General features: G+C 39.8%; 1 protein-coding gene across 4 annotated transcripts in view; it reads right to left on the reverse strand.

The window, feature by feature from the left end:
• Atp6v1h (ATPase H+ transporting V1 subunit H) overlaps positions 1-27,457 on the reverse strand; it is a 92,874-nt gene that overhangs the window by 4,656 nt on the left and 60,761 nt on the right. For all 4 annotated transcript variants that reach the window (XM_060385916.1, XM_060385913.1, XM_060385914.1 and 1 more), the window contains 2 exons: positions 25,170-25,271; positions 21,489-21,602 (listed from right to left, as the gene is read on the reverse strand). In XM_060385916.1, the coding sequence (XP_060241899.1) occupies positions 21,489-21,602; positions 25,170-25,271 (216 nt within the window). The remainder of the gene's footprint in view (positions 1-21,488; positions 21,603-25,169; positions 25,272-27,457) is intronic.

Here is a 27,457-nt window from a genome sequence, read left to right on the forward strand (position 1 = left end):
TTTAGGGGGACAACTGTTGAAGGATATTAAAATTCTGAGCCAGAAAAAGCCATTCATCAGAGCTTACAGGGCTTTTTGCGGGAACTTGAGATATAATGATGAGAGCAGTGCACGTGACAAGAGGCCTAGCTTGTGAAGTTTTAGGGGAAGTTTGAGAGTCTTGCAGCTATTCAATATTTTGAAATAATAAATTGCAATTCTGGTTAGCTTGGGCTAAAAATTTGGCTGTGATTAATAAGAAATAACAACCAAACTGTCCTGGGACAATCAATCTGGTTAGCTAATGCTGAAGCTCAGCTCTAATTAAGAAGAGACAAGGGGCAGCCTTGCCAGGCCATAGAAGAGGTCATTGCAGCCAGTCCTGATGAGACCTGATAAGCTAGGGTCAGATGGAAGGGGAGGAGGACCTCCTCTATCAGTGGACTTGGAGAGGGGCAGGGGAGGAGATGAGGTAGGGAGGATACGATTGGGAGGGGATAGGGGACAGGGCTACAGCGGGGATACAAAGCAAATAAAATGTAATTAATGTAAAAAAAATAAAAATTTAATTAAAAAAACAAACTAGCAGTGGTATAGCTGGGTCTGGAGGAAGCACTATTCCTATTTGTCTTAGAAAGCGCCAGATAGCTTTCCAGAGTGGTTGTATCAGTTTACATTCCCACCAGCAGTGGAGCAGGGTTCCCCTTTCTCCACAACCTCTCCAGCATGTGTTATCGCTTGAGTTTTTCATCTTGGCCATTCTGATGGGTGTAAGGTGATATCTCAGGGTCGTTTTGATTTGCATGGGTATATACCCAAAGTTTGTTCAAGTACACAAAAAGGACACTTGCTCAACCATGTTTATAGCAGCTCTATTTGTAATAGCCAGAACCTGGAAACAACCCAGATGTCCATCAACGGTGGAATGGGTACAGAAATTGTGGTATTTTTATACAATGGAATACTACTCAGCAATCAAAAAGGAGGAAATCATGAAATTTGCAGGCAAATGGTGGGATCTAGAAAAGATCATTCTGAGTGAAATATCCCAGAAGGAGAAAGACAAACATGGGATATACTCACTTATATAGACCTATAAGATATGATAAACACAATGAAATCTATACACCTAAAAAAGATAATCAATTGAGCGGACATGGGGTAAGATGATCAATCCTCGTTTAGAAAGACAGATGGGATGTGCATTGAACGTATGACAGGAGTCTACTGAGCGCATCTGAAAGACTCTAACTAGCAGTGTTTTCAAAGCAAAGACTCATGACCAAACCTTTGGCAGAGTACAGGGAATCATAAGAAAGAAGGGGAGTTAGTCTGATGGGGAAAGGATAGGAGCTCCACAAGGACCAAATATATCTGGGCACAGGGTCTTTTCTGAGACTGACATTCAACCAAGGACCATGTATGGATATAACCTAGAACCTCCACTCAGATGTAGCCTGTGGTAGCTCAGTAACCAATTGGTTTCCCAAAGTGAGGGGAACAGGGACTATTTCTAACAGGAACTCGATGACTGGCTCTTTGGTCTCCCCACCCCCGAAGGGAAGAGCAGTCCTGTTAGGCCACAGAGGAGGGCTTTGCAGCCAGTCCTGAAGATACCTGATAAAACAGGATCAGATGAATGGGGAGGAGGTCCCCCCCATCAGTGGACTTGGAAAGGGGCACGGTGGAGATGAGGGAGGGAGGGAGGGAGGGACTGGGAGGGAATGAGGGATCGGGACACGGCTGGGATACAGAGTTAATAAAATGTAACTGATAAAAAAAAATAAAAGAAAAAAAATAAGAAAAAAAAAAAAAAAACTAAAAGTAAAAAAAATAAATAAATAAACTAAAAGAAGAGACAGGCACCAATGAGGCAAAAAGAAACTCCTGGAAGTGTTTCCTCAGCTCAGTACACAGAAACTGTGGGAGAGAAGGGGCCAACACTGCACTTTGTACAGCAGCCAAGCTTGGTAATGTGTCAGTCTCCCCGCTGGTTCTTGTTCTGAAAGCATAGAAAGGGCTCTTGGGGAGCAGCTGAAGCTCTGACACTAGCAGACAGCTAGGAGAGATTGTCAGTAAAGCCCCACAACTAAAGACGTCATGGAGAGAAGATGAGGCTTATACCACGTGGCAGACTGAGAGTCCCTGAAGAAAGCCCAGAGGAGGATACCAGTTCAAGTACAGGCCAGTTGCAGTGAAAACCCCGGTGGAGATACTAACATTATGGGATGACCACCTAGAACAGCAGCCACTATGGAGTGGAGTGGAGCCAGCCTGAGCCATTAGACACACTATTTGTGCTATGTATGGCAGAGCCAGGGAGCTAGAGCTGCTCAAGTCTTTTGGAACCCAAGAAGATCAACATGTCTGATACTAAGCTTTCACACTTTTGGACTTTGGTTTTAGTTATGTGACTAGGTCCACCGACTGATTCTTCCTTCCTGGAGTAAGAAAGTATTAAACTATTTATTTTACAGGAACCTAGAGTTAAGAAACTGTATATTTCAGTTACTTTTTTTTTTTTAATTTTTTTTTTAATTTTTGGTCTTTTTGTTATTTTGTCTTTTTTTTTTTTTCCCCCAGAGCTGAGGACCGAACCCAGGGCCTTGCGCTTGAAGCACTCTACCATTGAGCTAAATCCCCAACCCCAAGAAGGTTGGCCTGGATTTTTTCTAGAGGAAAGCAGGCTGAGCAAACCATGAGAAGCAAGCCAGTAAGCAGCACCATCCTCAGCATCAGCTCCCCTCTAAGTTCCTGCCCTCACCTCCTTCCATGAGGAACAGGGATGTGGAAGCTTAAGGCAAACAAAGCTTCTCCTTCCCGAGTTGCTTTTGGGCAAGGTGTTTCATCATAACAATAGAAACCCTAAGTCACCACCCCCACCCCATGTGCACACACAAAACTTCATTGGCTCAAGTAATGATCTAATCCTGGGTTCAATTTCTGGAGTGAGTAGACCTGCTTGGCAAGAGACACACTGTTACAATGTTTAATCTTAAAACTATTTGGGTGGCTGACTTGAATTTCACACAAAAATAAATGAATGACAATTAAAATGAGTTGTGGCTATATTTAAAACAGAATTTCCAACAGCTCCTAAAATGGCCCTAAATATATACATCGGCCACTCTGTGTACGCATTTATGAGATGTGGTAATCTCAGCACTGATGCTTATGAAACAAAAATATTCATCATTCTGAAAAATGTTGGACACTCTTCATGCCCCAGAGTGCCAACTATTTAGCCAAGATTTATTCCATTTTATGTGAAAATTTAAAAGTATGCCAAACTCTTTAGTATGAAAATGTTCCATCTTTATTAAAAGGTAAAACCATTTATTTGCCAAATAATTGTTTTGAAAGAAACTTCTTTATGGCTTATTATCAGTAAATGTTTGGCTGTACATGTACTTCATAAGCTATATGTCTAGATCACTGAAATCTGCTTGAAGAAAACAGTGTCATCAGTGTGTAATTTAAGAAACTATGGTCTAATAGAAGGAAGCTGATGTAACAAGTGTTCAATGTTAGCAAACAACAATTCTTTATTAGTAGCTGTCATTCCTCTTTCACTGTGAACAACTGAAACTTTGGGAGTGGGGGCTTAAAACCTTTTGGAGAGGGCAGATGCCCTCTTCAAACCCTTCCCCACACAGAGGCAGACACAGTTTAAGCTCATAGTTTGCATCTTTAGCATGATTACTACAGAGACTGATATTTCAGGAAACCGGAAGAACATCTGGACAGTCTACTAAACACTACGCATTGACTTAGCTGAAAGCAGTAGCAACCAACCAACCAACCAACCCAGTAAGAAGCATGGCAACAAAATGCAATGTATGATTCTGGGCTACATAATAAATACTTGCCAGAGAATTTGAGTATGATCTATATGTCACATTACCATATCACAGTATGAAAGGGTATCTGAACATTTTCAACCTTGAAGTATTTAGAGTTGGCAGATCATACTGTGTGCTACTCTCAAACAGTTCAGAAAGAGACAAGACATACAAATACGGTCAAATGGCTACCGTTAGTGACTCTAGGTGAAAGGTGTTTTAGTTCACCAGACTATTCTTGCATCTCTTTTACAGCTGAAATTAAGAACACTTTTCTCTTTCATATATTCCTTACTATTGTAATCATGAGCATAGAAGCTCCCTCCACCTTGCAGCTGAGAGTAGGAAGGTTGAAGGATCCTGGTTCTCTCAAAAGCTCACAGAACTGCAGAAGTTCAGGATTTGACAAACCAAACTCTACATATGAAAAAGAGAAATTGCTTACTTATTAAAAAGTCCAAAAAATACTGTGACATTCAGATGACTGTAGTTACAGTCATCTTTAATCTTTCTGACCTGAGACACCAGTTTTTGAGTCAGGATCTTTCATTCAACCTGCAAGTCACCAATTTGGGTACACTGGTTTGCTGGCTAGCAAAATCCAGGACCCACTACTGAAACCCTGGACTTATAGGTGGCCCATGCCAGCTGTCACATGAGTTCTGGGAATCCAAACGAAGATCCTTAAGCTTATGTGACAAACAAGAGGTGAGCCATTTTCCTAGTACTGTATTTATCTTAAACGTATGTATTTTTTAAATCACAAAATACTATACTGAAGACATTTCAAATATTCTACCACTGAAAATGTCATAAAGATAACATAAAAGAGAGGGGATCCAAGATGGTGGCGTCAAGAGGACACCGTATCTGAGGAACAAGACAGCAGTGACTGCACAGTGACCAACAGACTGAAATCTGGGCCCTAAAACACCAGCGATCATGTTTCCCAGGTGAGAGGAGACCCCAGTTTTGGGTTACCCAGCTAAACCCTGGAAGAGTTTCTGGGTCCCAGGAGGTACCCAGTCGCCAGCCCAGAGCCACTTGCCTGCATGCTCTGATCACCTTCCCAGACTGAACTCTGGGACCCACAACAACAGAAACTGGGAGTCCCAGATGAGAAAAAAACCCCACAGTGAAGAAAACAATCAGGACCAACCTCAGATCACCCAGACAATCCTTGGAAAAGGACCCGGGGTCCAGAGGGTGCTCAGCCACCAGCCCAGACTGGGGTGATCAGCTGCCAGCCCAGGGACCTGCCTGCGCACCTCAGGGCACCAGAGACTGGGTATCTCTGTCAGACAATAATTCAACAGTGAGGGAAACAGCAGGTTCAAGCTCAGGGCACTCAGCCAAATCCCACCCCACCCCCCTCGAAAAGTTCTTGGGAAAAGTTCCTGGGTTCCTACAGGTGCCCAGCTGCCAGCGCAGAGCTACGCACCTGCATGCTCTACTCACAAAACCAGACTGAACTGTGAACCTCAAAACACCACAGACTGGGACTCCTGTAGGGAGGAAACCCCACGGAGGGGTAAATATCAAGTCCAACTTCAGGACACCCAGCTCTGGAAGTTTCTAGGCTCCCACAGGCTCCAGACTCTAGCCTCCTGCTACATGCAGGACTGTGGCACTCACCTCCCACTGACTGCCACTTGGGTGCTGGGGCAGAGAGCTCCAACTTCAGACCTACAAAAGCCTGGGATAAACGGTTCCAGCCCCAGATACTGCACCAAGGCACAACCTGACTGCCTAACTAAACTGACCAAACTGGCTCCCTGCCCCTTCAAGTGGGTTGCGCCCAGCAAAGTATAAGAGCAGCAAAAGCAACCCACTAAATTCAGAGCAAGGAACCCAACAGCAGGGCAGCTGTCTCCAGGACCTCTCCTGGTAAGAAGAAAGCCTCCTTGACTACCGACCACAGTTACGAAAAAGGTCCATATCCCTGAGGTGAGTGGAGACAATTCCTGAGAAGCACGTGCCATTCAGTGACCATACCCAAAAAGCTGAGGAAGCCTCCTTCAGGAACAATAATCTTCCTGCCAAGGGGATTCTCCCCACCCCAGGATACCAGGAGGTACCAGAAACTAACAGCCAACATGTGAGACAGCCAGATGGGTAGAGGCCAGCATAAAAGCACATCCAACAAAAGCCAAAAAAATATAGCATCTCCAGAACCCAGTTATCCAGGGGCAAGCAGCCCTGGACACGTTATCATAAGTAAAATTCAGGAAGATGACATTACGTCTATGAAGAGGTTAATGGAAGAAATAAATGAGTCAAGAATTAGAGGAAGATAAAGTCAAACAGATTATGGCCATCCATAAAAAATTAGAGGAAAGATAAAGTCAAACAGGTTATGGACATCCGCAAAGAAATAGAAGAAGATAAAGTCAAATAGATTGTGGCCATCAGTGAAGAAATGGAGGAAGATAAAGTCAAACAGAGTATGATCAAACGTAAAGAAATACAGGAAGATACAGACAAACATGCTGTGGTCTTCAGAGAAGAAATAATTAAATCACTGAAACAAATAAAACAAACAGAGGAATTTTCAAACAAAAGGGTGAAGGAACTGAAGGAAAAACAGGAAAATACAGTCAGACAGGTGAAGGATATCAACAAACAGTTCAAGACCTTAAGATAGCATTGAAAAAATTAAAAAAAAAAAAAAACAACAACAACAACACAACGGAGGAAATCATGGAGAGAAAGAACCTAGGGAAGAAAACAGGAACTACAGAGGTAAGCATAACCAATAGACTAAAAGAAATGGGAGAAAGAATCTCAGGTGTGAAAGATACAATGAAAGAAATTGATTGATGTATCCGTCAAAGAAAACAATAAATCTAAAAAATTCCTGACAGAAACCATCCATGAAATCCAAGACAACATGAAAAGACAAAAACAAAGAATAATAGGAACAAAAAAAAAGATTTACGTCTCCAAGGCCCAGAAAATGTTTTCAACAAAATCATAGGAGAAAATTTCCCCAACTTAAAGGAGAGGCCAATAAGCATACAAGAGGCCTACAGAACATCTAATCATACCAGAAAAGAAATTGTTCCTGCCACATAATAATAGAGAGAGTTATACAGAACAACAACAACAACAAAAATACTGAAAGCTGCAAGGGAAAAAGGCCAAGTAAGATATAATGACAAACCCATCACAATCACACCTGATTTCTCAACAGAGACTATAAAAGCCAGAAGGGCCTGGACAGATATCATGCAGACCTTAAGAGAACACAGATGTCAGCCCAGGCTACTATACCCAGTAAAACTCTCAGTCCTCATAGACGGAGAAAACAAGATATTCAATGACAAAAACAAAGTTAAACAATACTTACCCACAAATCCAGCGTTACAGAAGTTAATAGAAGGAAACAAACCAAGAAAACTACACTACAGTCAGGTAAACACAGGAAATAAATAACCTCTCTACAGCAAAACTAAAAGCAACCAAGCACACAAACACACTACCATAACCAATGTCAAAATCAAAGAATCTAACAGCCACTGAACATTAATCTTGCTCAACAGCATTGGACTCAACTCTCCAATAAAAAGACACAGACTAACAGAATGGATACATAAACAAAATTCAAAAGTCTGTTGCATATAAAAAGCAGACCTAAGTCACAAAGATAAAAATTACCTAAGAGCAAAGGGATGTAAGATGGTTTTCCAAGCAAATGGACCCAAGAAGCAAGCAGGAGTAACAATTCTAATATCTAATAAAATAGACTTTCAACCAAAAATAATCAAAAGAAATGGGGAAGGCCACTTCATACTCATCAAAGGAAACTTCTACCAAGAAGACATCACAATTCTGAACATCTACGCCTCAAATATAAGGGCACCCACATTTGTAAAAGAAACATTAATAAAACTTAAACAACACATACATCACCACACACTAATAGTGGGAGACTTAAACATCCCACTCTCAACAAAAGAAAGCTCAACAAAACAGAAATTAAACAAAGAAACAATGACTCTAACAGAGGTCATGAATCAAATGGACCTAACAGATATTTACAGAACTTTCACCCAAACACAAAATAATTTACCTTCTCAGCATCACATGGAACCTTCTCCAAAATAGATCATATAGTTGGTCACAAAGCAAGCCTCAACAGATACAAGAAGATTGAAATAATACCTCTCTGACCACCATGAACTAAAGCTGGATCTCAACAACAACAGAAATAGCAAAAAGCCTACACACACACACATGGAAACTGAACAACTAACTACTCAATGACAGCAGAGTGAGGGAAGAAATAAAGGAATTAAAGACTTCCTAGAATTCAAAGAAAATGAAGACACAACATACCCAAACTATTGGGACACAATGAAAGTGCCATGAAAGTTCATTGCACTACTAAGTGCCTTCAAGAAGAAATTCAAAACACCTTATACAAGTAACTTAACAGCTCACCTGAAAGCCCTAGGGGGAAAAAAAAAAAAAAGGAAGCAAACACACACAAGAGTAGTAGATAGCTGGAAATCATCAAACTCAGGGCTGAAATCAATCAATTAGAAACAAATAAAACACTTGAAAGAATCAATGACACCAAGAGGTGGTTCTTTGAGAAAATCAACAAGATGGACAAACAGCCCTTAGCCAAAACAATTAAAAGGCAGAGAGACACTATCCAAATCAACAAAATCAGAAATGAAAAGGGGAACATAACAACAGAAACTGAGGAAATCCAATCATTAGGTCTTACTTCAAAAGCCTACACAATACAAAATTTGAAAATCTAAATGAAATGGACAATTTTCTCAATCAATTCCACTTACCAAGGCTGAATCAAGACCAGGTAAATGAATTAAACAGTCCTATATCCCTTTAGGAAAAAGAAGCTGTCATCAAAAGTCTCCCTTCCAAAAAAAAGCCCAGGGCCAGATGGTTTCAGCACAGAATTCTAGGAGACTTTCAAAGAAGAGCTATCACCAATACTCTTCAAACTATTCCACAAAATAGAAACAGAAGGAACACTACCAAACTCATTCCATGAGGCCACAGTCACCTTAGTACCTAAACCTCACAAAAGGAAAGAGAATTTTAGGCCAATCTCCCTATGAACATTGATGCAAAAAAACCTCAACAAAATACTTGCAAACCAAATCCAAGAACATATCAAAGATATCATCCAGTATAACCAAGTAGGCTTTATCCCAGGTAGGCAGGGGTGGTTCAATATACGAAAATCCATGAATGTAATCCACCATATAAACTAAAAGGAAAACAAAACAAAACAAAACAAAACACATGATCATCTCCTTAGATGCCATAAAAGCATTTGACAAAATCCAACACCCATTCGTATTTAAAGTCCTAGAGAGATCAGGGATGAAAGGCACTTATCTAAACATAGTAAAGGCAATATACAGCAAGCTTATAGCCAACATCAACCTAAATGGACAGAAACTTAAATCAATCCCACTGAAATCAGAGACAAGGCAAGGCTGCTCACTCTCTCCATATCTCTTCAACGTAGTACTTGAAGTCCTTGACAGAGAAATAAGACAAATAAAGGAGATCAAGGGGATTCAGTTTGGAAAGGAAGAAGTCAAAGTATCCTATTTGAAGATAATATGATAGTATACATGAGTGACCCTAAAAATTCTACCACGGAACTCCTACAGCTGATAAACACCTTCAGCAACCTAGCTGGATACAAAATTAACTCAAAAAAATCAGTAGACCTCCTGTACACAGAGGACAAATGGCTGAGAAAGAAATTAGGGATACAACACACCCTTCACAATAGCCACAAAGGACATAAAGTACCTTGCTGTAACTCTAACCAAGGAAGTCAAAGCCTTGTATCAAAAAAAAAGTCAAGTCTCTGAAGAAAGAAATAGAAGATATCAGAAGGTGGAAAGATCTCTTGTGCTCATGGCTTAGCAGGATAAACATAGTAAAAATGGCCATTTTACCAAAAGCAATCTACGGATTCAATTAAATTCACATCAAGTTACCAACATAATTCTTTACAGACCTTGAAAGAAAAATTCACAACTTTATATGGAATAACAAATAACCCAGAATTGCTAAAACAGTCCTATAAAATAAAAGATCTTCTGGAGGTATCTCCATCCCTGATCTCAAGCTATACTATAGAGCAACAGTAGTAAAAACTGTATGGTACTGGCATAGAAACCGACTGGTGGATCAATGGAATCAAGCAGAAGACCCAAAAATAAACCCACACACTTACTGACACCTGATCTTTGACAAAGAAGCCAAAACCATACCATGGAAAAAAGAAAGCATCTTCAACAAATCGTGCTGGACTTAGAAGAAAAAGTGGAGAAGAGCCTTGAGCTCATCTGTACAGGAGACAACTTCCTGAACAGAACACCAATAGCACAGGCTCTAAGAACAACAATCAATAAATGGGACCTCATGAAACTGAAAAGCTTCTGTAAAGCAAAGGACAGGGTCATCAGAACCAAATAACAGCCTACAGACTGGGAAAGGCTCTTCACTAACCCTATATCTGACAGAGGGCTAATATCCAGAATATATAAAGTACTAACGAAGTTAAACAGTAACAAATCAAGTAATCCAAATAAAAAGTGAGGTACGGAGCTACACAGAGAATTCTCAATAGAGGAGTATCAAATGGCAGAGAAACTCTTAAAGAAATGTTCAACGTCTTTAGTCATAAGGGAAATGCAAATCAAAATGACCCTGAGATTTCACCTTATACCCATAAGAATGGCTAAGATCAAGAACTCAAGTGAAACATGCTGGAGAGGATTTGGACAAAGGAGAACCCTCCTCCAATGCTGGTGGGAATGTAAACTTGTACAACCACTTTGGAAATCAATCTGGCACTTTCTCAGACAATTAGGAATACTGCTACCTCAAGATCCAGCTATACCACTCCTAGGCATATATCCAAAATATGCTCACGTATAGAAAAAGGACACTTGCTCAACCATGGTCATAGCAGCTTTATTTGTAATAGCCAGAATCTGGAAACAACTCAGATGTCAGTCAGTTGAGGAATGGATACAGAAACTATGGTACACTTACACAATGGAATACTACTCAGCAATTAAAAACAAGGAAATCATTAAATTTGCAGGCAAATGGTGGGAACTAGAAAAGAACATCCTGAGTGAGCTATCCCAAAAGCAGAATGACACATAGGGTATATACTCACTTAGAAGTGATACTAGACATATAATATAGGGTAAACCAACAAAATTCTGTGCCCCTAAAGAAGCTAAGCAAGGAGGAGGACCCTGGGTAAGATTCTCAATGTTCATTCAGAAAGGCAAAGGGGATAGACATTGGAAGAAGGTGAAAATAAGGAACAAGACAGGAGCCTACCCACAGAGGACCTCTGAAAGACTCTATCCCGCAAGGTATCAAAACATGCTGAGACTCATAGCCAAACTTTGGGCAGAGTCCAAGGAATCTTATGAAAGCAGGGGTAGATAGAAAGACCTAGAAGAGTCTGGAACTCCACAAGGAGAACAACAGAACCAAAAAATCTGGGCCTAGGGGTCTTTTCTGAGACTGATACTCCAACCAAGGACTCATGGAGATAACCTGAACCCCCTGCACAGAGGTAGCCGGTGGCAGCTCAGTCTCCAAATGGTTACCCTAATAAGGGGAATAGGGGCTGTTTCTGACATGAACTCAGTGGCTGGTTCTTTGATCACCTTCCCCTGGGGAGGGGAACAGCCTGACCAGGCCACAGAGAAAGATTATGAAAGAGAGTCCTGATGAGACCTCATAAGCTAGGGTCAGATGGAAGGGGAGGAGGTCCTCCACTGTCAGTGAACTGGGGAAGGGGCATGAAAGGAGATGAGGGAGGGAGACAGGAAGGGTGGGTTTGGGAGGGAATGCGGGTGGGGCTACAGGTGGGATACAAAGTGAAAAAATTGTAATAAATAAAAAATTTTTTTTAAAAAGGTAACATAGAAAACTCTAGGTACCCAAAAAGAGCAGATAGTTTCTAAATTAATTCTAAAAATTGTTAAATCTGGAAGTGTTTCAATATTTTTACTAAAAGTCACATGGGTGTGTCAGGAAAAAGAATGATTTCAGAAGAAGTGGATGGGAAATAAAAAAGGAGAATGCAAGGATGAATACAATTAAAATACGTCATACATATACATAAATTATCAAAGAATAAATATTTATTCCTAAAGATATCCTATGGAATCCTTTGGTAATGTGATTCAAGTATCTAAAGATTTCTCCCTTTTCAGTTCATATGCACCCATTCTACCCACTATCTTTATGGCTATACACTTAGATAATAACTTAAAATGTTCTAACAACATAATCATAGGAAAATAAAGGCCTTGGCTTGGTGAATTTTTGTTATATTAATCTTCCTACATGTATAAATTATCTAAAATGGGGAACAACTCAGAATTTATTCTGCTTGACCCAAGACTAGAAGATAATCTAGAAACACATACAGAAAATTCTACAGGAGATCCTCTACCTTCAAATTCAGTGTTTCTTCCCTGAAGCCCTGAGCTGTCCACATGCACACACTGTTGCTTCTGAATTAGAGGAGTACACTTAAAATCATTCTGTAGGAGAAAAACGATGACATTTTATGATGTTAAACTGGAAGTATTAACAGCAGTACATCCTAAAATTCCCTAGAATCAATGTTTATCCTTTATGTATTTCTGCCACATCTCTGTAACTCACCACTACTGAAAAGAACAAAGTGGGCATCAAGAATGCAACTGTGGAGAACTGCCAAGTCAGTTCTGGCAGAGAATGCGGCAAGCTTCAGAATGTAGCCTCCTGCCTCCCGACCCCCAAAGGCCTCTGGCCTATTCTGGATGAGTAGACTCAGTCCTAGTCCAGCGTACACCGGGAGTCCAAGACCACTGACATGGCCAAGCCTCCATCCTTCGGCAACCCTTTCCCAGCCAAGGGAAGTGCAACGATTGTGGTGACCTGAGTGAAGCCTCCTGGACTCCATTGGGACCATGAAGAAGCCCCAAACAGGCCTTTGAGAACATCTCGGGGTGGCGGCAGGCATGGCATGGCGAAAAGAATGGCGGCCACTGGAAGACCAAGGTTGGCCCTTCGGGCCCTCTGCAGCCTGAGCTGGAGGGTCTGCAAAGGAACATCAGGAACACTGGGCCACTGCTGGGAGGGCACTGCCCCATGGATGAGCCCTCAGACCCGAGGGAAAAGAGGCCTCGGAGGCCTGGAGTAAGGTGGGCAGAGACCCATATAGCAGCGGGGGAAACTATCCTAGGGCCTCAGGGTCCTCCTTCCACCTTGGAGAAGCCAGGATGGGACAGCCACATGCGGCCAGTGGGAAACACTGGGGAAGATTTACCCACCGCCATAGAAGGGCAGTGTATAACATAAAAAAGCTGCTCTCAACCTTCCTCTGACATTTTTATAAAGACTTTTGGCTAAATCTGGACATCTAGCTGTGCAGATTGCCGACACAGGGTAAAATACACTTAGGAAATCAAGAGTGGATCCAGTCATCCAGTCATCTTTAAAATAAATAAATACATAAATAAAATAGTAGGCATGTCTTCTAGAAGTGACTTTGAATGACTGAAATGGAATTGTTTAGGCCGCCTCTACTAAGACCACAGGAGCGACACTCTGCCATGTTTGTTCAGTAGGTTAGGGGACCCAGCAGGAGGAGGAAGAGGTCCGGAGCCTTTTTTTTTTTTTATTCTAACTATTGTATTGTGTATGCATTTTATTCCTCCTTTCTTAACCACACCCTGTGTTTGTGTTTGAAATGCCAAGTATTTTTTTTTTTTTGGAAATGTCTTCCTAGAAGCTTTGAAGTGCCTGACATATTTTATAAGTAGTAGTAAAACATTATGTAAATATGTTTTTTTGGTTAGGATTCATTTGAAATAGTTGTTTAGGGAGGCATTAACTAAACCTCTCCTGAGTTGACATTGTGTTTGTGCCCTGGTTCCCAGAAAAAGGAAATGCAGAGCTCTAAGCCACTGTGCTCTTATGTGTGGAGAACGTACCATTTCCCATTTTGTTTGACTTTGCTCTGTACATAGTATATATAAAGGACAAAGAAGTCCTAATTTACAGCATCTAGCCACCCTACATGTTAAAGAGGTTGCCAGTGTATGACAAAGTAGGGTTAGTAGAACAAAACATTTTGTACTTCTTGTGCTAATTTTTTTTAATTACTCTTGTTCCAAGTGTGCCGTTTACTGGACTGCTATGTACATAGTGGACAACAGTCCTTACTTGGGCTATCTAGATGTTTATAAGTGCCCAACCTATGTTAAATGAATATCACTTTGTAAATATCTTTTTGCTAAAATTCATGAAGGACTGTCTTCTGGGAGTGGAACTATGAGCCCTCTGAGCAGTGGTTTGGAGGAGGAGCTGGGAGGTAGCAAAGGTCATGTAGCAGCGTGTTTATATGGGACCTTGTCAGATGCCATTTCTGTATATTTGCATTTCGTTTTGCTGTGTGTGTAGTGTATATAATGGACAAATAGGTCTAAAATTTTCAACATCTAGCCTCTAGATGTTAAAGAGGTTGCCAATGTATGACAAAGTAGTAAAATTAGCACATGGTGTCCATTGTTAAAATTCCCAGAAAACATTATTCTGTAAATGACTTGGGGATAGGAATTTGTTCAGCTATTTCTAAGCATTACATATACCTATATTTGTCTACTGGTTTCATGGCAGAGAGAAGGGGGAAGAATGTGGGTCAAAGCCCAAATGGTTATATTTAGAAGATAGCTCAGATAATAACCATTGCTTTGCATATAGTTTTATTTACCAGTGCCATGTGCTAAGTTCTTACATGAAACACCTAGTCTTTCTAGATATTTGAAAGTGCTTGATACATTTAAGGGTAGAAGTAGTAGAATAATAATATTTGTGCAGTTTTGTTTTTTTTTTTAATTAGAAAAATACTGTGTTTGGAAATAGAAATGTTAGCCCACCTCTGAGAACAGTGTGCCAGCTGTGCTTGCTCAGTGGACTGAGGAGGTGGGCGGGAAGAAACTGCAAGAGTCCATCAGTGTGCTAGACTGTTCAGCTTACCTACCACCCTGTACGCTGTATGCATCTCACTTAATTTAGCTATTCTGTATATATTGTACATACTGGACGGAGTCCTCTGATATACAGTCTCTAGCTATTAAAAAGGTTGCCAATATATAACAAAAGTAGAGTTAGTAAACTCACACATACTGCATACTCTTGTGTTAAAATTCATAGCAAGGTTGTCTTCTGAAGAGTTGTAAAAGTGTATCATCCAAGTGGCAGGTGCCTGTGTCACGTGATGCAGGAGAGGGGCTGAAGAAAAGGAGATTGGAGACCAGAATGCTCTCATGAGAAGACACTTTGAGATGTAACCATTGTTACATGTATGTGGTTTCAACACTACTATGTATATAGGGGACAAATTTATGTCCTCATCTGAAACATCTAGTCCTCCTAGGTGTTTAGAAGTGCACAAAGTATGTTAAAGGTAGGCATAATAAATGGTACATGTCATAGGTTCTTTGTTAAACTCATGGTAAGTGCTATCTCTTAAAAACAGAATGATAAAACCACTTCTGAACAATACAGTCTTGCACTGGTTTGGGAGTCAGGAAGAAAGAAATGTATGAAGGGCCTAACACTAATGTGAACTTGGTAACACAAGATTAGCCACTGCTCCTTATATCTGTGCATCTTATTCTGCAGTGTATAGTGTATACAAAAGACAGACAAGTCCAAGTATGCAGCACCTAGTCTTCCTAGATGAAGAGGCTGCTGGTGTGGAACAAAGTAGAATTAGTGAAAAGACATGTTTTTAAATTGTGTTAAAGTTTGTAGGAAAAGTACTCTTCTTAAAAACACTTGGGTCAGCCAAGGCTACACAGAGAAACCCTGTCTTGAAAAAACAAAACAAACAAACAAAAAACCGCTTAGGAAGTGGAATTGTTAATATTTCCACAAAAACATGAGTTTCATAACCTGACCATTGGGTTGAGAGAAACGGAAGGGTGTCTAGACCAGAATGTTGCTGTTTAGAAGCAGTTTCTAACTAAGCCTTTGTCTGTGGGCAGCTTATTCACTGCACTGTACATATACTGGGGAAACGAAGTGTTTGTTGGAAGCATGTCATGCTTACACTTTAAGTATAAAACAGACTCTGGTAACACATGGCTTTAATTCTAGGCTGAGGAAGGTGGATCTCTGAGTTCCAGGCCAGCCAGGGCTACATAGGCTTTGTCTCAAAACAGTAGGAAAATGTGCATGATGAACTGGTAGGGTGGCTTAGCAGGTAAAGGCGCTCGCCCACAAGCTCGTGACCAGAGTGTGATCTCCATGATCCACATGATAGGAGAAAACCGATTCATAAACCTTTTAGCCTCCACACTAGTACAGTGGCATACAAGTGCTCACATGCCCACACTAACTCATAAATGTAAAAAATGCACAACATGGTAAAAATAGAGGCTAACATCTCCTTAAAGTTGTGTTGTTATTTCATAGGAATGGTTACACTGGGGAAATGGAGTTGTTAAACTTGGTGAGCATATGCTTTTAGCGGGTGGTGGTGATAGGCAAGGGGAGAGAACAGTGCTCAGCAAAAGACACTGTTCCTGTTGGTCCAGGTCGGCTAGCCATTGCTTAGGTTTGCATCTCAGCTAATGTTGCCAGGTGTTAGGGGGTAAGCCCCAGTGCCCAAAGGATGTCAGAAGAATCAAAACAATCACTGAATAACCTGCTAGCCTTTTGGGCAGGCTGTCTTCTGGCCTTTTTTAATCCCCTTACCACGTCCAGAGGACGTTCTGTAGCTGAACCTAGGGGTCCACGTGTGCATTTCTGGTAAAATACTTGTGGTTTTTGTGCATGGAGTTTATTCCACATCTGAACTTTTTAAGTGTCCTAAAGGAGGGCATACGGTTAAAAGTATAGCTAGTGAATATGGAAGAATTGACAGAAAAGGTTGCTCTTCAACACAGAATTGCTAAGCCATGTCTGGACAGTGTGAGGTAATTCAGGTTGCTACACTGACTGGAGAGGCAGAGGGAGGCTCACGGGCGAGAGCTGCAGTGCTGTGCTGAGACAGGCCTCCAGAGAGCCCCTGCCATAGGTGCGTCTTCCAGCTGCTCCACGGGAATACATGTATTGAGCAGGAACACCCCTTCTTCCTCGTACGTTAGTATATAGATCTGATGATGAATTTAGGAATGCTCAACTTAGTGTGCGCTATTGCTTTGTGTTTCCTCGTAAGCTGAGCAGTGAGGAATGCAGTAACCTCACCAGTACATCTAGCTAAAGGCCTGCTGCCATTTTTGTCGCCTCTGAATTTTTTTATAGCCAAGGAAGCCAGGATTATAATTTTGTCTTGACAGATTGAGATGGCGTGGTGTATTCTTGGTTATCAAAATACTCGTGTAGTGTCATAGTTTTAGTTGTTGAATTTTCATGATGTGGGGGAAGCACGGTACTGCCTGTATAATCTCAGTTACCTAAGTGTATGTACACTTGCATGATCTAGCAGTACACACCGAGCTGAGCTGCTTGTGATTGGGTGACTTAGTTCTTGCATTCTTGTGTTTTGTTTCCTGTAATGCACATATTAAAAATAAAAGATTCTTTTAAAAGCTTTGAAAAAAAGAAGGCAACTGTGGAGAGGGAATAATGAGGCGCTAGGTCTCAGCTAGGAGAACGGCCTGTACCAGACCTCCTGAGCCGAGGCTTCATGTACACCAACCACCTTCTCCTCAGCCAAGGACACATCCTCCTTACCCCACCTACACTGGGGTCCTGGAACGCATTACTCCACTCCATACAGATGTCAGATGGAAGGAGAAAAATAATAGCCTTTCTAAGACTTTCAAAGAGATAACTGTGAAGTGAATTAAAACATTGAAAAACATTAAGTATTTTCACATGGTGTATAATTCTAGACTCCATCTTATATAAACTCAAATCTAAATCTATATTTTTAAAAGACTTATAGTTTAACTTCTTAAAACAGACTAAATCAATACTCATGATCGGCCTATTCCTATGATTTTATAAATATCTAATCTACACTTTAATTTAAAGCTTGAAATTATACTTCAAAAATTTAAATTTATTATAGAAACAAAGTTTTTCCTTGGTATAAATGTAAACAATTCCCAGAGAATATCACAATATGAAATTAATAAGCACATATAGAACCCCAGGGCCTATTTCAGTGAAGTTTTTTAAAGAAAGAAAGAGAGAGAAAAAAAAAGGAAGAAAGGAAGAGAGAAAGAAAGAAAGAAAGAAAGAAAGAAAGAAAGAAAGAAAGAAAGAAAGAAAGCAAAACCAAACACACACCCCAAAAAACCTACCCGCCATGAGAGCTTATACCTGCAATCCTAGTACTTGGAAATGGAACCAGAACAGCAGTTAAGTGCATGGCTAACTTGCCTGGGCTACATACTAAGTTTCAGACTATCCTGAATTACAGAGTGAAATTCTGACTCAAAAAACACCAAAGCAGCCCTTTACTCCTTTTTAGGTAAACAGAAAGGCAGCCAACACCAGCAGCTATAACCATGTTGCATACAGACAAGCAACACGGGCATCCAGACTGCTCTTCCCCTGAAGAGAGGCTTGCAGAAGGCTCACATTTCATGTGATACTCTAGTAATAAATTTATTACTCTAGTAATAAATACAGAGTAATAAATTACCATTGTATAATTTTCATTTTCTGGTACAAATATCTGTGAAAATGAAAAAGCTGCATCAAAACATAAAGGTCACAACTGAATTCTAATCTTCCTATAAAAATCAGTTTATAAAGAAGGTAAAGGAGGTACTGGAGAGATGGCGCAGAAGTTAAGAGCACTGGCTGTTCTTCCAAAGGTCCTGAGTTCAATTCCCAACAACCACATGGTGGCTCATAACCATCTATAATGAGATATGGTGCCCTCTGCTGCCTTGCAGGTACACATGCAGGCAGAATACTGTATAAATAAATAAATCTTAAAAAAAAAAAAAAGGTAAAGGAAAATACTAACACTAACCTCCGAGTTACCAAAGTAAAAATAAACTGTCATATACTAGGGAAGGAGAAAAAAGGAGGTATTCCCACCAGCTAGTTTATGAGATACAAGCCACTGTCTATCTAGAGTCACAAATATAAATCAGGCATGAATGGCATACAGGACACAAGGGAGAAAATACCTTCAACGTATGATCATGTAACCACAGAAATCCTCAACCCAAATTTTTTCCCACTAGCAAAGAATAACATCGACATCCAGTTGCATATACTTTTCTTTAAATGATGCCAGGAATAAACACTTACACAAACAGCACCCTGCCCCCACCCCAAAACAGAAAAACCCACTGTGTCTGAGCACATTTAATGGGAAGACAATTTTTTTAAAGTTGTTTTGTTTAATTAATAAAATGGGAGTTGCACTATGACACAGTTTCTAAAAGGGGAAAAATTAAAACTTATTTTTACAGAAACTTTAGAAAAACATGTAGAAAATAAATTTAAGTTCACAGTCACAATAGCCTCCAACTGTATTAAATGTGAACATTTGTCAAACTAATTCCTTACGAGATACAACAAACTAGCCACAAGATATTAAACTCTCAAACTACTGACTTACGTTGAAAACCATAACTCAAAAAAAAACAGTGTTTCTAGGAGAGGAAACCTGTGACAGTGTCTGCATTTCTGTGACACCCAAAGTTTTGTCCAGCTACTGTTTGGATCCAAAGCCACTCTAAAGGGCTCTGTGCTTTGCTCACATTCTTCTTGCGCAAGTCAGGAAACAGACATTTCAGAACACTGTCCACTGCTGGCACTGGATCTAGTAGCTAAAGAAATCCAAACAACCTTCTTGCTCTCAAACTTAGACTGGTAAGATCCACTGTCCACAAAAGAGTCAAAGAGATTTTTTTTTTTTTTTAATAAAGTCAATCATGCCATTCCCCAATTTAAAAACCTTTCAATGAGGTCAGGTGTGGTAACACATGCTTTTAATCCCAGCACCTGTGAAGCAAGGTAGATCTCTGTAAGTTCAAAGTCAGCCTGATTTACAAACTGAGCACCAGGCCAGCCAGGGTTACCTATTGAGGCCTGTCTCGGGAAAACAAACAGGCTCTAGAAATGGTTCCCCAGTGAAAGGGCACGGGATCCTGTTCCAGAGGACTCAAGCTGGGTTCCCAGGACCCACACAGCAGTTCACAACCCTCTGAAGCTCCAGCTCTGATACCCTGTTCTGAACTCTACGGGCACTGCATACACATATGTACAGGCAAAACACTCATACATAAAATGAATTAACCTTTAAAGAAAAACACTTTTCAATGGCTTTAATTCATGCAAGCCTCAAAAAACAGCACACACTACAAGGTACTCTGCACTGTACCCTAGATGGATACTCGTTGGCACTTACTATGTACCTTCAAGTCACTTCCTCAGTCAGCCTTAACAAAACATAAAGCACCACAGTTTTCTATTGCAGGAGCTGTCTGTGCCCGGAGGAATATTTTCAGCACCCAGTATCTCCCCCCAATATCTCAGTACCATCCAGGTCCTAAACCTTTCTCTATGTGTTGCTTTTAAAAAAACATTATCATTTCTTCTTCCTCTATTTCCTCTTATTCCTTACTTCTGAAATACTAACTAACCCTCAAAATCAGGCTGCACAGCTGGCTCCTTACCACTGTCACCTCAACATGTTTTGGCCTATTCAGAGAACTTGTCTAATTGATCTATGTAAAGTACACCCACTTCTATTCTATCTTCAGCCCAGCACTTAACTGGAACAAGGCAAACACTCAAAAAGACATTGTTTTAGGCATGCATAGATGTATCTATGAGAAAACTGCTTACTAACAGGACTGTATACACAAGGTATACACAGCAGCATACCTGTAAAGTATTTGACCCATTCTAAAGTACCATTAATTCTTTCCTTTGGAAATACTGATCACGTTCCTGTCAGGTATAGGAAATTTATATTTATTCCTTGTACTTTAACAAAAATAGTCTCAAGCTAAAACACTCTTCAATATGGTACAACCATGTGATCTGTCCCAAGTGTTGAACAGCCAACCCAGAGCTGAAACTAGCTGTTCCAAAAGGGAGTCTTCACTTATTCTATATAGTAAACCAAGGGCTCACCATTATGCTCAGTCTTTAGAGAGAATACAAAAAGACCAATAATCTCAGTTTTAAAAAAATAAAAGGACAGGAAAAAAGTATGACTCTGGTTACTTCAAAAGCAAAACACTGCAATAAGTGAACCATGACCATAGAACTGAAGTCAGTCAACAAACTTCCAGTGACTTCCTGTGAGCTGGTACAAGGGAGTCTGGTTAACTTTAACACTTTACACACCCTTCAGACCTGGAGTGGACTCCGCAGTCCAGCTGTGTCCACACAACTCCAAGGAACCTGCATTTGTTTTTGTCACAATGGTCTTTTCAATTACAGCTGAAGTAATTTTTTGGTATAATAGTCTGTACCTTTCCAAAGACTATTAATACAGCACATCTATTTAAAATAAGCCTTTGACCTATATCTGCAATATGTGTGTAGACTTTTTTCTAAAATCATCAATAACTGACTGGAGTATTTGCATAAGAGCTCTTAGGATAAGCACGTGAGAGCTAGTAGAGCAATGTGCAGGGCAGAGATGCCAAGGCATACCAGTTGTGAACCATGAGCTTCTGCACAGCCAGGAGAGCATTGTAGCGGACCTGCTGGTCTTCATGGTGCATATGGTTCATCACCAGCTGCTTCCCACCAAGCTGCTCAATAACCCTGCAGAACAGAAAAGACTTGGTGAAGATGTCATTTCTTTCAAATTGATGCTGGTTACAAGTGAAAAAAATTCCAAATACCCAAACGCCCAAAGGATTTCCAAAACAAAAGTTGTAGCTAACTCAAGTATGTTAGCATTAAATCTTTACACCACTCTCACTGAATTACAGACTGTAGTGGCTGAGTGAGAATAGTCTCCACAGGTTCATGAATCCGCAGCTGATGAAACTATCTGGGAAAATTAGAAGATGTGTCACTGGGGGCAGGAGTAAGGTTTCAAAAGACCCGTGCCATTTCCAGTGTACTCTGCCTCCAGCTTGTGAATGTGAGGTCTCAGCTGGTGCCTGCCTTCCCTATGCCATCACCAACTCTAATTCTCTGAAACACTGCATCCAATTAAATGTTTTATAAGTTGCTTTGGTCATGGTGTTTTATCATCATACAAAAGTAACAAACAGATCTAAACGATTTGAATATGTTTTCTTTAAATTCCTAGTGTTCAATCTGACTGATACTGATTCTGAACCTATCATCTATGCAGGTACATCACAGAATTCTAGGTAGTTGAGTATAACTTACTACCAGTACTTCTGGCATGCAATCAATGCAGAATTCCAATTCATTTTCATAAGATCAATATCAGGTCCACTGGTGTTTGCATTATCTCATAGACAGAGGTTTACAAGCAGATAGCAAAGGACAGAGTTAGATAAAGAGCACTTGTGTCAATTTCCTGGAAAACCTAATTTTAAGAAAGTTCTTTTCTCATAAAGTTAGGACACATCAACTTCAGGATCTAGAAGACAGCTTACAACAATCACACTGCTTTCTCTTCTAACAACATATCCCCAACAACCTAAGGTCCACTTAGTAGAGACACAAACATTACATGAAAGTGGCCACTTGCTTTGGAACTCTGTTATCTACAACAATATCATTATAAATAGAGCTTTGCAGTCTCTTAACTCCAGCCCAAGAGTATAGCTTTCTCTGTCCATTCTTCATCTACAAGTACTGTCCAGTGGGTTAAGCCTACTACTTCCTAGTGTCATGTGACATCTTAATGCAATAAGGCATTTGGTGCTTTAAGATAACCTCACAGGCTTCTTGCGTCAGTCAGGAATGGATAGGTAAAAGTACAACAAAACAAACACTGAGTGCTTACAATATGTCAGCCACTGCACTTGGAAATGTTATTATGTCAGTTCAGCTCAGCTATTAGTCAGACATATTACATTAAGCAGGTAATTTACAGTAATTGCCAAATACAGAGAACAAGTATAAATCCATTACAGAGTCATTGGTGATGATCCAAAGACACAAAGCCTATGTCCTTTAGTGTGTTAAGCCATGCTGCTTGGCCAATAATGGTAGAGGCTGTTCCTGCTCAATCCGCTCTCCTCCTTGTCATTAAAGCAATCTTTGCAAAATCCTGAATATCACTTTCCCCATTTAAAGAAGTTCAGTGACTCTGCTGTTTAACAAAGGTACCAAGAACCTTAACATTGCCTATAAGGCCCCTTTATCACATACTTTGAGAAGCTGTTCTCTGGGCTTGCTCTGGGCTCTGAGCACATAACCAACAGTAAGTGCTGTTATTCTAGCCTGAAAGCAGCTCACCTGACACATGCACTTTCTCCAAGTGTCACAGTCTCCTGAGCTTAGAAACCGACACAGCACTTCAGCACCATACTGGTGAGCTATCTTAAACAGCAAAAATCAGAAACAAGAAACAGACACAAGATGCAAGCATGGCACCAAACAGACAATGTAAACAACACTTGTTTCAAGTAGAAAAGGGAGCACAAGAAGGCAGAACTCAGCCTTGTTTTACCTTGGCTAGGAATGGGTCCATCAAGGACTCAATATTTTTCCATGGCTCATGGAAAACATGAAAAAATATATATGCTCATAAATGACTGCAGAAGTGCCGTAATTAGTTAAATGAACTTTAAAATGACGTAATTTTTGCAAGTAAGCGAATTACCTACTTTGGAATCCACGCATAATGAAAATGATCATATACTTGGGAAAGCTGTCACGTTACATGTACAACAAGCATAATGAGCACGGTATAAGGCACTGCACTACGCGCTGCTTTTGTATTTCGCAAGCCTCACAGAAGATACACTTTCGAGGATTGTTCTGCCTCTCTTATAACTAGAAAAAGGATCATTATATTATAAAATAACTTAAGAGATTTTAACAAGTCTCTAACAGAAAGCTTCTTCTGAGGACAAAAGTAGAAAAAACACTTCATGTAGGTTTTGGAAAAGAGCTCCATGAAGCAGTGCCAGAGACTAGGACAAAACCAGTCCTCAAGAGGATAACCACGACTTAACAGCTTTCTCTACTACTAACTGATGTATGATAAAAAGTAATGGAAGTATAGTTTGACATAATGTCAACAGCAAGCTTTACCAGTGTTTATTTTAAATGTAACAGTCAACATTCCTAAACTATGTTAAATAACCAAAATATAAGATAAAAGATGGTGAATGATGTTTGAAGGGAAATATGAAACTGGACCTTCATGATCAAATATGTGACCAACTCTCTCGCTCTCTCCTTCCTTTTGTTTCTTCTGAATTGGAAACCTCATAAATTCAAGCTCTTTGCTTGGAATCTTTGCATTAAACCAGCAAAAAATGCCCATTGCTTATTTTTTATGGGTCCCCAATACATAAGACAGCGTATTTCTTTGATAATGACTCTTAAAACGAATCCCACCATTTTATGATGACATGTCTTAGCAGCTGTGATTATCTTAATAAGTTAAGCCTAACATCCATCTAGCATCATCAAATATGAGATAGCAAAGCAATTTTCTTTTCTAAGATTGCAGTGAAATAGATGTAACATGAAAGATTATTCCACATCTTGGAAAATTATTTGTGAGGAAAAGAATGCAGACAACAGAAAAAAAGTGCAGAAGCTGCATCTGAGATAAGAAAGTACTTCTATTGCTGAATGCAAACAGAAAGCTGGAGAACTTTCTGCTGACATCCTACACCAGAGACATTCCATGTTTCTGCTTCTGTTGGAAACATGCTGGTTAACTGTGTGCCTAGTAAGGTACCAAAACCTTCAGATTCTACTCTGGCAAGTAAATACATCCCATTTTGTTGTTGATTTATCTAAGTGCATTTAATTGTATAACCACACCTCAATATTTTGAAATGCGGAATTATTATAATTAAGTATCTGCTGCAACTTTCCCTTACAGACTCGGTATTTAATTCTATGCTTTATAACCAAAGTCAATAATGACCTCTAATTCATTTCCTTAACTATGAGTAAAGGGGGGAGGGAAGTGTTCACAAAATGGCTATAGAATTAAAGTTTGAAAACAAAGAAAACTGTTAATGATAAATTTCTAATAATCTCCACTGACAATTACACAAAAGTATTAATGCAGGTGTATTTATATTTTTATAGTACTCATTTATAATTGAGTTCATATTCTTCATTAGTTTCTCTACTGATCTACTCTGGTTTGGAAAAGAACATTACTTTAGAAGATTTCAAGGGAGCAAAATGAAACATAGATTTGTCTTTGTCTTTTACCGTTTGCCCCGGGGATAATGCCGGACATATTCTCCAACATCATGAGCAGCAACAGCTAAGACTTGTGGATCATCTGATACCTCCAGAAGTTTTGTCAAGATTCTGAAATAAATTGAATCAAGAAATATCAACCTGTGTATTTTTCTACAGAGTACAATATAACATAGGTGTGTTACAGACATCTCACTCAAAGCAGGTATTTCTAGAGATTTTACCATTATGTCTATGTTGGTACTTTTTAAGCCCTTGTATGTATATACATGTTACCCAAAGCTTTATAAGCAGGAACATTTACATACACTTCCAAAAACATAACCTAAGATTAGATAGGTCACAGGCCTAGGGGAAAATCTACTATTATTGTTCTGCTGAAGGTATATGGCAATAATAAAATGATTCCTAATAAGATACTACTATACTCATAAATCAGTGTCTCACGCAACCCACATCAGAGAAGCTTCTTTTAACAATAGATAAAAATTAATACAGAGACCCATAACTGGACAGTGTGCAGAGAGAGAGTCTTCAGTCCACTAAGTGGGGTATCTTCATCAAATCCTTTTCCTCAAGGCTCAGAAATCTATAAGGAAGGGGAGGCAGAAAGACTGAAAAAAACCAGAGGTGATGTATGACTCCAAGAAAAACCGTATCTTCCAGATATAGCAGTACTGGTATACATAAGAACTCACAGAGGCTCTAGCAACACACATTAAAATCTGCACAGATTCAAGCAAGACAGGGTATTAACAATGAGAGGTGGAAATAGACATAAGGTCTCAACCTTAACCAAAAAGCTATTTACAACTGATATAGCCTGGTAAAGGGAAAAATCTACTCCCAACATGTTTTAGATCATGGTCATCACCACAGATAGAAACTTAAGACAGACAGACCGACAGTCAGACAGACACACAGTTTTTAAAAGTCATCTAATTTCCTAAGATGATCAAATAGTATTGTCCCTTAAAATTGCTACTTAAAGGAGAGCTCAAACTATATCTCAATGGAAGCGTTGATCCTCCCTTAGGAAGAGCAAATTAATAGGTTGTCCAATGACAGTCAGCCCTGAAAACAAACATGCAAGTAACAATATCAAAACTGAAGGTATTGTATTTTTAAAATATCTATATGCTTATACATATTTGCATGCATAGCAATTTGTTTAAAAAGAAGCCATGTATTTGAAGAAATGTAGGAATAAGCCTATGGGAGGTTTTGGAGGGAAGGGTCAGGAAACATGATTATATCATAATCTCAAAAAAAAATTTTTAAGAATTGGCTCAGTGATTAAGAGCACTTACTGCTAATAAGTGAGTATATATTCTATGTGTCTTTCTGCTTCTGGGATACCTCACTCAGGATGATCTTTTTTAGTTCCAACCATTTGCCTACAAATTCATGATTTCCTTGTTTTTAATTGCTGAGTAGTATTCCATTATATAAATGCACAACACTTTCTGTGTCTGCTCCTCTGTTGAGGGACATCTAGTTTGTTTCCAGATTCTGGCTATTACGAATAGAGCTGCTATAGCTGCTCAGTCTCCAAGTGGGTTCCCTAGTAAGGGGTACAGGGGCTGACTCTGACATGAACTCAGTGGCAGGCTCTTTGATCACCTTCCCCTGAAGGGTTGCTGCCTTGCCAGGCCACAGAGGAAGATGATGCAGCCAGCCTTGATGAGACCTAATAAGCTAGGGTCACATAGAAAGGGAAGAGGACCTCCTCTCTCAGAGGACTAGAGAAAGGGCATGGGGGAGAAGAGGGAAGGTGGTGGTACTGGGAGGAGATAAGAGAGGGGGCTGCAGTGGTGAAACAAAGTGAATAAATTGTAATGAGTAAATATATAAATGAAATTAATTTTTTTAAAAGAGTGCACTTAACTGCTTTTGCAGAGCACTGGGGTTTAGCTCCCAGCACCCACCCACATAGTAGCTTACAACTATCTAACATTACTTTTCCGGGATCTGACACCTAACCTCCACAGGCTCCTACATGCATAAGGCTACACAATCACGTAGGCACACAAATATGCAAATGAAATTAAATATTAAATAGAAAACAAAACCATTTCGTTATTTGTTCACATATAAACTATGTGTTCACAAAATATAAGCCTTCTAAAGAGGTTTACTAGAAAACAACTTAAATCACACTCTATTTATGTAATTTGCATTAAAATGCTTACTTGTAATAAAACTCTTCAGTCTTGTAAAATTTTCTATGACTCTAAACTTGGTGGGATGCCCCATCCCTATAATTCTATCACTTGGAGGGAGAAATCAGGATTAGG

The sequence above is a fragment of the Meriones unguiculatus genome, chromosome 6, assembly GCF_030254825.1.
Source record: "Meriones unguiculatus strain TT.TT164.6M chromosome 6, Bangor_MerUng_6.1, whole genome shotgun sequence".
Classification (NCBI taxonomy): Eukaryota; Metazoa; Chordata; class Mammalia; order Rodentia; family Muridae; genus Meriones; species Meriones unguiculatus.